Below are 13,643 nucleotides of genomic sequence, written 5' to 3'. Positions count from 1 at the left end.
AGGGAGGAAAGAAGGGAGGAAGTGAGGAAGTGAGGAAGGGAAAGGAAGGAAGGAAGGAAGGAAGGAAGGAAAAGAAAAGGTATCTTGAGATAAGTCTAAAAAAAATCAAGATTTTTTAAGGGCAGGTTACATAGAAAGAGCCCATGATCTTCTTATATATGTTATTTTTTTATTCACTTAATCTCTATCTTTTTTCTTAAAGTAAATTTATTTTAGGTTAATATGAATATACAAACGACCAGCTCAAAAAAATTGATTTTGTTAGGTAGAGTCCTTCCTGTGGTTATATCCCCCCATAGAAGGTGTGCCAGACACCCCGACCAGTGCCCGGGCCCCCTCTCCCTCCCTTGTGACCCCTTCCCCCAGCTTGAATTGAAATGAGTTTTCCTCCTATGTGAGCATCTGTCAGATCATCTACTGGCTTCGGATTAGTACTGAGTACATTGGATAATTGCTTTTCCTTTCTTGTGAGACTTTACTAAGAAGAATGTGTTTCAACTCCATCCAGGATATTACAAAAGATGTGAAGTCTCCATCTTTTTAATGGCTGAATAGTATTCCATGGTGTGCATGGACCACTGTTTGTTAATCCATTCCTGGGTTGATGGACATTTAGGTTGTTTCCACATGCTGGCGATTGTAAAGTGAGCTGCGATAAACAATCCAGGTTTTTCTTAAACAGCATCTGTTTCTTTGTCCTGTCTCCCCCTTCAGCCGTATTACTGTCCATTCGTTTATGAATGGCCAGAAATGATGGGAATGACATAGACCTCATTACAGCATAATAGGAAAAAAGGCAACAACTCAGCAAAAAGGAATTATTTGTCTTTCCTTTTTATCTTTTCAGTGCTCTGGTGCAAACTATTTCTTGGTGACTCATTATTGCAGACAAGTATATTCTCTCAATGTCTGTATTCCCTCGCATCTCACGCCCTGCCCTCATTCCCCTCCCTCAGTGGCAGCCATTTAAATTTGGTGTTTGTGTATCTCTTTACAGGATTAAAAATTTGCTTTTGCACAATATGCCTTCAGTTTGTAAGTATTTTAATGTATATTAATTCTGGTCCCACTCTGGTCCCACTTTTCAGGGAGACTTCTCAGAGATCCATGAGGGCAAAGGAACAGGGTGTGTGTCGCAAGATTGTCTCTGGGGTGAGAGGAGGTCACTGAGCCTTCACTGGTGGGAGAGCAGAGGGGAGAAATCTGTGGGTGGTGCCCGACCTGGTGATTCACTCTCCTTAGATTACACAGACAATCACAGTGCTGGAGGATCCTTCCAGTGCTTAGGGAATAGCAGGAAAATATGAAAAGCATTATCCTTCTGATCTGGGAATACAAGTGCATAATGTTAGAAAAGGCAGGTAAAAGACACGGTATAAACTCACTCTAGCTTCTAAAATTCTGACACAATGTACTGGATATTAGGTAAGACAAGGAAAATGGAGTCAAACCGGAAAGTAAGCTCCGACTAACGCCTTGGCTAGTTGTTTGATCTTGGAAAAGTCATTCAGCCTCTGCGGGCTACACTTTCCTTTTCTGAAACATGAAAAATAGTGGGTGAGATTACATAACTTTATCCATTGGTACTTATGTTGATTTAACAAAACCTTTAAGGGAAGTAAAGAAATAGGAGTATATCTAAAAAAAAAGAAATAGGAAACCTTAAAATGAGAAATATTATGCATAATCAATGTAACTAGATCTTGAGTCCAATGGTCAGCATTAAATATACAGTGTTTAGTGTATTCTTACATTATGTCGCAGTGTTTAATTTATATTCTTGTATTTAATAAATAACAGTGTTATGAATATTTAATCTAATCTTTATTATACACCTTTAATTCCGACTGTTACTGTAGTGATTTACTAACAATTGATAACCGTGTTAGTATAACTGCATTGTCCTCTCATAGAAGCCTTACTGCAAGCTTGAAATCAGATATATAAGTACAGAAATTTGAGTGTAAGTAAATGACATGAACGTAGTCACAACTGGAAGGAAAGAGCTCTGATATCAACCAGGTGTGAAAATATATGTTAAAAACAAACCTCTGTTTTCACATATTGTCATATTCCACAGTAATACGTGGATTTCTTTAACTGCTTCTCCCTGAAAATGAAAATTTAAGATGAAGAATTTTATTTAAGTTCCTTCCTTTCAGGTTGGATCATTAAGCATCTTGGGTAAAAGACTGGAAAACACGGGGATTTTTTTTTCCTGCTTTAATCAGAATGTTCTCTTTAAGCAAAATTCACAATGGATTTCAACAGCAACTGGTTTGAAATAATGTTCCAGTGAGAGAAAAAACAAAAAAAGGTAAAATGGGGAACATTTTACTGTGTTCAGAGAAGTAAACAAAATTCTTTCCGGATGTCTTCCTATAGAAAAAAATATTGTAATGGGAATCTTTACAATCTTTATTGTAATGGGAATCTTATAGTGACATCTTTGGGGTCTTAAAGTTATGTTCAAAAGAAAGAAAATGTTAAGGGTAGACTTTTAGCTTTATATTTAAATATGTCCTAACTTTCTAAGCTAATTATTCCATCTTACTAGTTACACCAGTGATATTTGAAGTCTGTCTTTTTAGGAGATTTGTATCCTGAATAAAATAGCATAAGTTATTTTATTACAAGACATTTTGGTTACCCGACTAAAGTTGAAAATGAAATCCTCTGTGAGGGCTGCTCAGTCTGGTACTATCAAAATAAAAATGACTACTTATATGTAAACACTCAGAGCTCCAACCCTATGAAATTCTTTTTTTTTTCTTTTTTCTTTTGACGCAGAGTCTCACTCTGTCACCCTCAGTAGAGTATGGCGTCACAGCTCACAGCAACCTCAAACTCTTGGGCTTAAACAATTCTCTTGCCTCAGCCTACCAAGTAGCTGAGACTATAGGCATTTGCCACGATGCTAAGCTAGTTTTTAGAGACATGCTCTTGCTCTTGCTCAGGCTGGTCTTGAACTCGTGAGCTCAGGCAATCCACCCACCTTGGCCTCCAAAGTGCTGTGATTGCAGTCGTGAGCCACCGCGCTCAGCCTAACGCTATGAAATACTTCAATGAGCTATTTCTGTGTCATGCTACAATAAAATTGAGAATTTTTGAAATTTAAAAAGATTCATATAGTAGATCTATAAATATTTATTGTGTGGCTCTACTATAGTTCAAATATCATATAATAAAATCACAATTAGACATATTTAAAACATTATAATTTGCTGTGTTTCACTCAATCATTCTAAATATGAAGTTATAAGAAGCATAAATTATCAAGAAATATTGAAACAGCAGATGTGTTTTTCATTTTTGTAGGGGAAAATAAATGAGTAGGTTCTTGATTCAAGATCCATAACTATAACTAACTGTATGCTTTTAAGGTATGTATAAATTTGGCTACTTATGGTAGAGTAAAGATAACAGAATAATGACCACAGCATGGGATGCATATTTTCTATAGTTAAAATTTGTTAGTATTTTTTTATCGCATTAATACTGCTAATTTAAGAGAAAACTCAATGTTTTTGAAGTCTTACATAATCATATAGTTCTTATATATGTGTATGTCAATAATTTTAAATATATATTGATAAGATTGATATTCTCTTCAACCACTTACATAATCCAATCAAATTGTCTTGGAAAAGCTGGTTTTATTATAGTTATATAATTTGCAAAAGAAATAAATGTAATACAATCACATTTTAAGTTTAAAATGCTATTTAACTCTTTTCTACGTATACTGCTGGAGTAAGCAGGTAATTTGGCTTGTACAAAGAAACAATCATTGACATCTAAGGAAATAGTCCAAAAGTATGAAAAGAGAAAGAGAAAAGAACCAGTGATTTGGAATAGATTAATATAATTGTCAAAAGAACATATGTGCACTCCTTTCCTTTAAAGAAACGGAACAGAATTAGACAAAGGCATTGGCAGAAATGTTAAATGGGAACAAAAGACTACTTTGGAAAACACGAGACTGATGTTTTTTGGTAGGAAATAGAATCGAGGTAAATTGATCCACGGCTCAGAGGCAAGTTGCCATGGGAGCCTTGAGCATCTGTATTAAGGCCAAGAAAGAAAATTGCTATGGATGTGAGTATTGAGTGTGCTAAGATTTGGCTGTGTTGAGAGCAGGTACACTCCCGTGTGTGTGAGCCAGTTGATTCTATAGTTATCTCCTAGAGATATAAAACCTATGTTCCTACTAAATCTATACACTTTATTGCTTTTAACAAGAAGATTGTATTTTATTTTTGATGAGAGTTACATGTAATAAAATAAAGTTCTATTTTTTGTTTGTTTCAAGAACCCAAATAGCTCAGAAAAAGAGAAAATATAATTCTTTCGCTACTTGGTAATAGCACTTTTGATGGGAGGAAGGCACTTTTTAGGAGCTAAATCAGTGCACTGAATGTCAGGCTCAAATGTCCCAGATTACAGAACACAACTGGACGTAATTCTCTCAACCATAGAATGACAGAGATAAGTAAGAGCAGACGTCCAGAACCAGTTCTATGACTGGGATAGACGTAAATCAGAGGCAGGATGTCAAATGAGGATTAAAACCATTTTGGTAAGCAGTCCATATGAGAGAGTTCCAAAATGGATGTTGTAAGTGTGATTCTGGAGAATCCAGGAGCAGGTAGTCACTAGAATGCGTGTATGATCCTTGTCGTTTATAAAACCCTCTTCCAGTCTTCTAAATGAGCCTAAGGCAGAACTCCTCCTAAGGAAGAGGACTGTTAGGATTCCACCAGGGTCTCTGTTGAAAAGTAACTGGAACGCTCAGCCGTGTGCCAAGAGAACTCTCATCTCTAATCTGGGAGATAGGAAGATGTTTTGATCTTAGAGTGAATCAGAATACTGGAGTCAGAGGCTCAGTATAAATAAAGTCAGGTTAACAACCAAATACCAGTGTTTCCAAGGACTTAGATTCCTGGAAAGGAGAATACATTTATAGAAACAGATAACGCGCAAACGTACAATGCACACTTCATAGGAGTGAAGGTTGGAAGAGTATTTTCAAGTGTTTTTGTCATTTTATTTTAAGTAATTTTACTGTAACAAGAAGACTTTATTTTGATATGCAAGGCTGCTTAACAATCAATAATTAATATAATCTATCACATCAACAACTAACGAAGAAAAATCACATTTTCATATCAAAAGAAGTGAAGATTATTTGAAGAAGTCCTACTCCTCTTTATGATTTTTTACAAAAACTCTCAGAAAACTAAAAATACAGGCAGGGGATGATCCTCAGATTGATAAATAATACCTATAAAACACTATAGCTAAATATTTAACAGTGAGAAATCACATACTTTCCCCCTAAGACTGGGAGCGATACGAGACATTGTCTCTCACCTTTACTATTCGACACCATGCTGGAATTCCTAGTAATCAAATAAAGCAAGAGAAGACTTTCCTAGACACCAAAAATAAACACTAGGAATATGAAATATAAAACACAACAACACAGTATACATTAGCACTAAAAAAATAAAAAAAAAAGAAACTCATTGGTGTTAACAAAATACAGGGCAGCATATGGAGGAAAAAATCTAGAGTTTTGATGGAAAAAACAAGATCAAAATAATTAGAAAAATGCTCCTTACTCATGAACAAGAAAATGCAGCATTATTAAGATATTATTTCTTTCAAACTTGATCTATAGACTGAAGGAAATCACAGCAAAATCCCAGAAAGTTCATTCGTGCTCTTTGTATCGTGGAAGACACTTCTTCCTCTTATCACATATTATCTTTCTGATCTTTTTAGTCCTTTTTAGAGACTTATGAGTTCTTCTATAAATTAAAAAAATCAAAATTAGATTGTCACGTCCCCCATTCTCTTTATGGGAAATTAAAAATTAGTTCTTTGATTTATAATCCAGTCATAACTGGTTGCCTGTGATTTCTTTCCTTAATTTGTGTATCTTATAGTGTATTTCTTGTGGTGTCTTTATTGACAAAGAAGCTGTGGGGCTACCTTATTTTTTCTACTTCTTTTTATGAATTTATTGAGCTACATCATTTCTCTTTCTCATTTTGGATATCTATTTTTACTTTAATGACAGATTCTATTATTCTTTTTTCTTCCTTTGTTTTTGTATTTTTTGATGAGGATCACGTGGTGGTTCTCAATAAAAGTGCTATTCTGGTGTTTTTTGGAAGTTTCACTACTTTTTGCAGAAGCAGATTTCTCGGACTCAATGGTAGACTGTCACCTGTGCAGATGGCCTCTGGTATAGCGGGTGGTGTCCTAATAACTGGGCCAAGTTCCTAGAACACAGCCATGAGAAAAAGTTTCCAAATCAAAAATCAAATAGGTTTATTCTGAATTCTCTTATTCTTCTGAAAGTTTAAATTTCTTTATGAACATTTTAGCAACATTTCATATTTGCATTTTGAGAGCTGGTTTTCTTCTACATTTTTCTTTTGGTTACAACAGTAAGGAGGAATAACTACATTTTTATACCTAGATCTAACGTTATTTGGAGATTAAGCCTAGTAGTTCATAATGTATGATAACAGATTGAAACTTGGGACAAAAATGCCAATTCCATTTCTTTCATTGAGTTCCATGGTGCTGGATTTCATCCCAGTGTCCACAGGCAAAGAGGCACATAGCCCAGTGCTCTGAAAAAGCTTCCTCTGAATGCAGACATCTGTTGTGTGCTAATCAAGCAGAGACAAAATAGTGAAGGCAGGATTGTGAGTCCCCTAGGTGATTTCTGAGCGCTCGCTTCTGTTCATATCCTTAGAGAAGAAAGTGGGAACCGTGTGTATCGTAGGACGAACAAACACAGGTGCTGGTGTCATGTACGTTAAAACTGATAATATCTGACGATGTTTTGTGTGTCGGACAAAATACTGTTATTCTTTGCACAGATAATTAGCATATTACTTAGGTTGATACAACTTGATGTCAGTTTTAAGGAAAATCCATCTCAAACCCTTGTGAGGCATTGATTTCAAATTAAATTCTTTTAATATTTTCTCACAGGTATTGATGGGACTATTCTGCTCTTTAGAAAGAAATTCTGTATAGTTGTCTCTAATTTGGATAAAATTGGATAAACATCCCTTATCAAGATGATACACTATAAAACCTTATCATATTGCCACCCCAAAGTGATCTAATGTGATGCTGAAGAGTTCTCTCAGCTGCAAATTTGCCACATGATATTGTGGCTTTGATTCTGCAGTTGCCATGGTACCCAGAAAAAATGCTCAGTATCACTCCCTCAAGGCATAAATTAAGAAGTACCAGCATTGCAGGATGCCAGGTTCTTCACACTCACTGGCCGTAACATGGACTTAATTTATTTAAAAGAAAAGAGAAAAGAAGAAAACAAAAATAACTCTGAGCTGGAATAAATTGCTTAATAGACTGCTTTGTATATAAATATCAATAATCACACAGGAGTATCTAGGTTAATAACATTTTAAAGAAATGCCAGTACTTCTTAGACTGATGACCTCCATGCCCATTTATGAAATCATTTTTAAAGATTTCGATAGCTCATCAAATAGGAGATGTAATGTTATAAATTCAACTGACACAATTATTTAGGATAACATTATTAAGAACTGTGGATTCTCTGGGTATATTTAATTAACTTAATTCTTTCATAGATATCCTAGAGATAATTTTGATTTGGCTTAATAAATAAAAATTACAGCAAGTGAAGATGCATGTTACAATTGTTTTAAAATTTATTTTAATACCTTTAATAAAATTCACCTATTTTTAATGTTCAGTTTAATCCAATAGTTTTTTACTATCATCATAGAGTTGTGCAATAATCCCTGCAATCGTATTAAACACTGTCACGGGTTCTCCTGCCCCAGTTTTTCCCAGCCACTCACCTACTGTCTCCTGTTATGGATTTTCCTATTTTTGACATTTAATATAAATGAAATCATAGACTATGTGACCCATTATTTGCTCAGCATAAGGTTTTCAGAGTTCTTCCATGATGTGGCATGGATCAGTCCTTCAGTGTTTGGCCAAGTAATAGCCTGTCGGGTGTATACCATTGTTTCTTTATTCATTGATTAGTGGGTGTTTGGGGGGGTTGTTTCCACATTTGTCCTTATATTGTGTAGCTGTATGTTTTTATTCCCCTCGGAGATGATATGGTGACTCCATGAATGTTTGACTTTTCAGGAACTGCTGAACTCGTGTTGAGAGCGGCTGCATTATTTTGCATTTTCACAAGCAGCTTTTGAAGGTTCCAATTTCTCCATGTTCCTAACCATGCTTACTAGCGTCCACCTTTTGCACTGTAGTCCTTCTCTTGGTTTGGAGTGGTGTCTCATTGTGGTTTTGATTTGATTTTCTTAATGATTAGGAATGCCATGCATAGTTATATGTGCTATTTGGCCATTTGTGTATCTTCCTTAGAAAAATACCTCTGCTCATTCTTCAGTTGTTTTGTTTTGTGATAATTTAGTTGTGTTTTTTTTTTATTTATTCTGTGTGCAATTCCCTCTCAGACACATGATTTGCAAATATTTTCTCTCATTACTCTTATTCTCTGGGCTGTGTTTGTACTTTCTTGATAGTAGTCTTTCTTTGAAGTATAAAACTTTTTTTTTATTTCTGAATAAGCCCAAATTGTTTTCTTTTTTTTGCTTGTTTGTCACTTGTGTTTTTGGCCTGTGTATGTTGCCCAATCCAGTGTCATGAAGATTTACACCTGTGTTTTCTCCTAAGAGGTTTAAGTTTTAGGTCTTACATTTAGGTTAATGATCTAGTGTGAGTTAAGGTTAATGAATGGTGGGTGGTAGAGGTTCAACTTCATTTTTTTCTTTCACTTTTTTGTTTATGCATAACGAAGTTCCAGAACTATTTGTTTAAAAGATTATTATCGTGGGTGGCACCTGTGGCTCAAAGGAATAGGGTGCTGGCCCCATATACCAGAGGTGGTGGTGGGTTCAAACCCAGCCTTGGCCAAAAACTGCAAAAAAAAAAAAAAAAAAGATTATTATTACCTCATTGAAATGCCTTGACACCCATGCCAAAAGCAATTGACCAGAAATAGAAGAGTTTCTTTTTGAACTTTGAACACAATATTTAATTGATCTATATGTCTTTCCTTATGTGAATAAAAGTCTTGATTACCATAGACTTTCAGTAAGTATTTAAATCAGCCAATGTGAGTTTTCCAACTTTAATCTTTTGTAAAATTGTTTTTATACCCACATGTGTTCTCAGATAGTGAAGAATACTGGCACAAAAACACAGCACCTTGGAAAGTTACTCTGATTTTTTTGTCAATGTTTCAAAACATTGAAAATACGTATAGTTTTTTTTCAACCCAATCACGGTAATGGGCCAATTAGAGAAAAGCCATCTTCAAAACTGCTTCCAAAAATGCAGTATCCTTAAGATGGATGTCTCTCAAATCCGAATCTTTGCCATTCATATGGAATTACTCAATGATGCCAATTCACTTATAAGCAAACATTGTACCCTCTGCTAAAATGAATTTGATTCAGTGATTGAGTGATTCAGCTGAGATACCTTTGTGTTAGTTTCATTAACCCCATACATGTATCTACAACATTTGCATTGTCGGCATGGCTTATTAGAAAAGTTATAATTTCTAGACATCAAAGGTCAAGAAATAATTTCAGCAATGCATTTATCCAATGCTAGCTTGTTTGATATTTCTTAAGCATTTTAAGCGTTATCCAGTAGACAATGATGCCATTTATTTTAAATGAAAGGTCTTTGGTGGATATTTATCTGCCAGTTCTATAAAACCTTGAAATTCCTATAAAATTCAATGGTACATGTATTTACAAAAGAAGGTCAATAATTAAACTAGATATATAATTCTGGCAAGTCAAGCCCATCATCATGGCTTTACAAGACCACGTGACACAACAACTTATTGAACTCACTAAATTTAACTTATCTAATAATTTCCATATGGGTTGTAAAAAGATGTTATATTGAAGGACCTGAAGTTGATAATGACATTGAAGAATTTATAGTATCAGGTAAAATAGCTGTAGTCTGAAATTTCCCAAAAGGCAACCACTTTCCACCTGAGATTACCAAGGCATTTTAGGAAGTTTTTTCAATTGATTTTGCTGATTGTTTTTCCAGATGAAGAGCTCACTGTGATATGGTTAATAAAGTGTCTCAGAATATTCAAATTCCAATTATAAATATCTGCAAAATTTTCTCCCTACTAATTACTTGAAGATGGCAAATATCCATACCTGCTTATTCCTTACAAAGATTCCGTGTTACACGAGCTAGTTTTAGAGAATTTGTGAATTGGAGACTTAGCTAAAATGTTGCCATCATTCCTCATTACCATAAACAAATTCTAAACTGGACAGATTATAAAGAGACCCCACTGTGGGTGCCTTGGAGCAGAATGGGAGCAGATTGGCTAAAAGCATTTGCCAGAATCCCTGATGCTCAACTTGTCACTTCAAGTTCTATGACAAAAATTGGTCCTATTCTATTGCTAAGGGAATGATGTATCAAAACAGATTATCAACTGTTTCCATTGAGAGTTAGATAAAGATTTCTTAATATTAATAAAAAGGGGATTTATGGCCTGGAGTCTGCAGCATCTATCAGGATATTTTTTCTAGACTTTGTTTTGTTATATTTTCTTTTCTTTTGAATTATAGAAATTAAAACATTCTAATAACCACAGTACTTTCTTAGGTAAAATCATTATTCCCCTATTGCCAAGATTTAGACTATAGCTAGGATTTTATCATATTGTCTATTTGTTAAGATGCAGTTTGAATGTGTTTTTCTTGTGTCATAAATTTTTGGGAATCTACCCAGATTCGGGAAGACTGCCTGGGGCCTTACTAGAGTAGCAACAGGAACAAAGCAATTATTCTGTACTCCCAGTAAATATTGAATTGGATTCATCTGGCATATGCAGAGGTTTAGGATGCTATTTATATAGAATTTTTCAAATCATGGCCTCCTTAATAGTGGTAGGGCATCTGTTGTGTTATCCTATCCAGCATGATTTTATTCTTCTTAAATAACCAAACACTATTCTGGGCACTTGAAATACATACATGAATAAAATGAATACCCTAGCTACATAGAATCTGCATTCCAGAGGAGAGAGACAGAGAATGTTAATATAATATAATTTATAATAATATAAATCATGTAAATGTTAGAAAGAAAATATCAGAATTCGTGCATTGAAGACAAGTAGCCATATTAGATGTGGTGTCCGGCCTGAGCTTTGAGTAAATTCATAGAAGAAGTTAAAGTGAATCATTCAGATCTCTGTGGCAGAAGGATTCCTAGCAGAAGAAACAGTCCATACAAATCCTTGATAGGAATAATAAAATAGAAAAAGAAACCAGGTGAAATATGACAGAACAGTGAGTATTGGTGGGGCAGTGGGTGTCCCAGAGTGGGGGAAAGTGAGTGGAATCTGGTGCCCAAACAGGGGGATAATTAAGTTTTTACAGGTGTGCATATAAAATAATAATATATAATGTATATATATTATCATTATATATAATTATATTTGTATGTTATACGTGTGTAGTGTGTTTTATGTGAATAAATAGGTGGTTGCATACAGCATTATCAAAATATATATATAAATATATAAAATATATATTGATAAAATATATCAAAACAATATAAATCATGTAAAGGTTAGAAAGAATATCAGAATTCAGAGTTAAACTGGACTCTAAGGTTTGATCAATTCTATAGTATTAAAATACAGGTTTTAATTAGTATAAATGTCTTTTAAGTCTGAATGCTATGTTATTAAAATTTCTTTAGAAATAGTCCCCTAAGCACATTGTACCCCATGATTGCATTAATGTATACAGCTATGATTTAATCAAAAAAAAAAGAGAGAATCATTTGAGCCCAGGAGTTTGAGGTTGCTGTGAGCTGTGAAGCCACAGCACTCTGTTGAGAGCGACATATTGAGACACTGTCTCAAAAAAAAAAAAAAAAAAATTGTTCCCTAAGTAGATGACGTCTAACTAGTTTCCAAAGGCGTGAGTGTATTACTTGTAATTACCTCACGGACTGTTAGGAAATCAGGTATTTTGTGTAGATGCCATAGTGGCTAGTAGTATGAGTGTTCTAAATTGCAAGCTACAGAGAAACGCAACCACTTATTTATTCACATAAACACACTACACACGGGGTGAATTTTCCCCAAACGATACTAGCAGATAAATAAATTGGAAGGAAACAAAATTTAAGGCCTAAGTTTAGGTTTCTAAAAAAACCAGATCAGCCTTGTTTTGATACTCCAAAGCTACACTCATATTAATAATTATTACAACTTGGTAACAGTATTTCCCCAGCCTGCCACTCTGCCTTACGCATATCCACATGTCCATATTTAAAACTGCCAACGTCTCTCACTGGGGCCTCAACATCATTCTGGCAACAGGTTTACCTGTGTCTACTTTTCTTCACCAAAATCTTGGTGACCTCTGATGATAAATCAGATTATGTTTAAAATCTTACATTTATTTTAGAAGCATTTAATGTCCTCCCTCCGCTCTCAGAGCCACAGATATACTAGTATTCATTTTGATGTTTACTTTATGTCAAATGTGTGCATTCATTATATTATTGAAAATAAATGAATACTTCCATATATTCATTAACTTATACAAATAACATCACACATGAACTATTGGTAAATATTTGTCATACAAATAATACACCTTGTTTTTGAAAGAATTAATTGATTTTAGTTTTTTTTTTTTTCATTGAGGACACTTTTTAGAGAGAGGGAGACGGCAAACAGTGTCAAATATATCATGGGTTCTCATGTTTGTTTATTTAATTTGTATCTTTTTAAATTAAGTAAAATTCTCTATGTATATATATATGGCATCTACCATGATGTTTTATATATTTATACATTGTGGAATGTCTAAATCGAATTATTTAATATGTTCATTGCCTCACACTCTTATATTTTATGTTGAGAACATATAAAATCTCTCTCAGCAATCTTCAAATAAACAGTGGGTTATTATTCATCATCACCATGGCGTTCAGTAGATCTCTTGAACCTGAACCTTTTCTGCTTTGTCTTCAGATTGATGATTCCCTGAATCAGATCCGTAAGCTCCAGAGATCTCTGGATGAACAGAAAGAAGCAAATGAAAATTTGGAGCTTCAACTCAGGCACTTAGAAAGCCAGTAATTATCTCATAAATTATGTTGAATTCAAGACGGGGTCTCAGGTAAGTAAATCTTGATATCCTTGCCTTCTATCACATTTTCTTAAATATCAGTAATATTGTTTTTGTTAACTGGAAATATTGATAAAAGAAAGGTGGAGACACTTAATACCTGAATTGGTGATCTGAAGGAAAATAATCTCTTTAAAGAAATATTGAAAATACTTCACAGAAAATTTTAAATTTGTAGTACGGCTTGCCCTCAATTTCACCTACTTAAATCTTCAAAAAGTAGGTTGCTTTTCTTATCTTTTATTAAAACATCTCAAAAAATTATTTGCATTGCTACAAAACTTCATTTTATGCTTTAATCATGACATCCCACAGTTGACATCTGTCCATGTAACTAGACTTAAAATTGCCAGTACACAACATTGTAATATAAAAACCTGGATATTA

General features: G+C 34.3%; 1 protein-coding gene across 1 annotated transcript in view; it reads left to right on the top strand.

Moving 5' to 3' along the window:
• CCDC102B (coiled-coil domain containing 102B) overlaps positions 1-13,207 on the top strand; it is a 172,029-nt gene extending 158,822 nt beyond the window's left edge. The window contains exon 8 of the mRNA XM_012804270.2: positions 13,100-13,207. Coding sequence (XP_012659724.2) covers positions 13,100-13,207 — 108 coding nt within the window. The remainder of the gene's footprint in view (positions 1-13,099) is intronic.
• The last annotated feature ends 436 nt before the right edge of the window (positions 13,208-13,643 follow it).

This window comes from Otolemur garnettii, unplaced genomic scaffold (assembly GCF_000181295.1).
Source record: "Otolemur garnettii isolate 467f Iridium unplaced genomic scaffold, OtoGar3 scaffold00027, whole genome shotgun sequence".
In the NCBI taxonomy this organism is placed as follows: domain Eukaryota; kingdom Metazoa; phylum Chordata; class Mammalia; order Primates; family Galagidae; genus Otolemur; species Otolemur garnettii.
The sequence above is the reverse complement of the archived record's forward strand: the minus strand, read 5'-3'. Positions and strand labels throughout refer to the sequence as shown.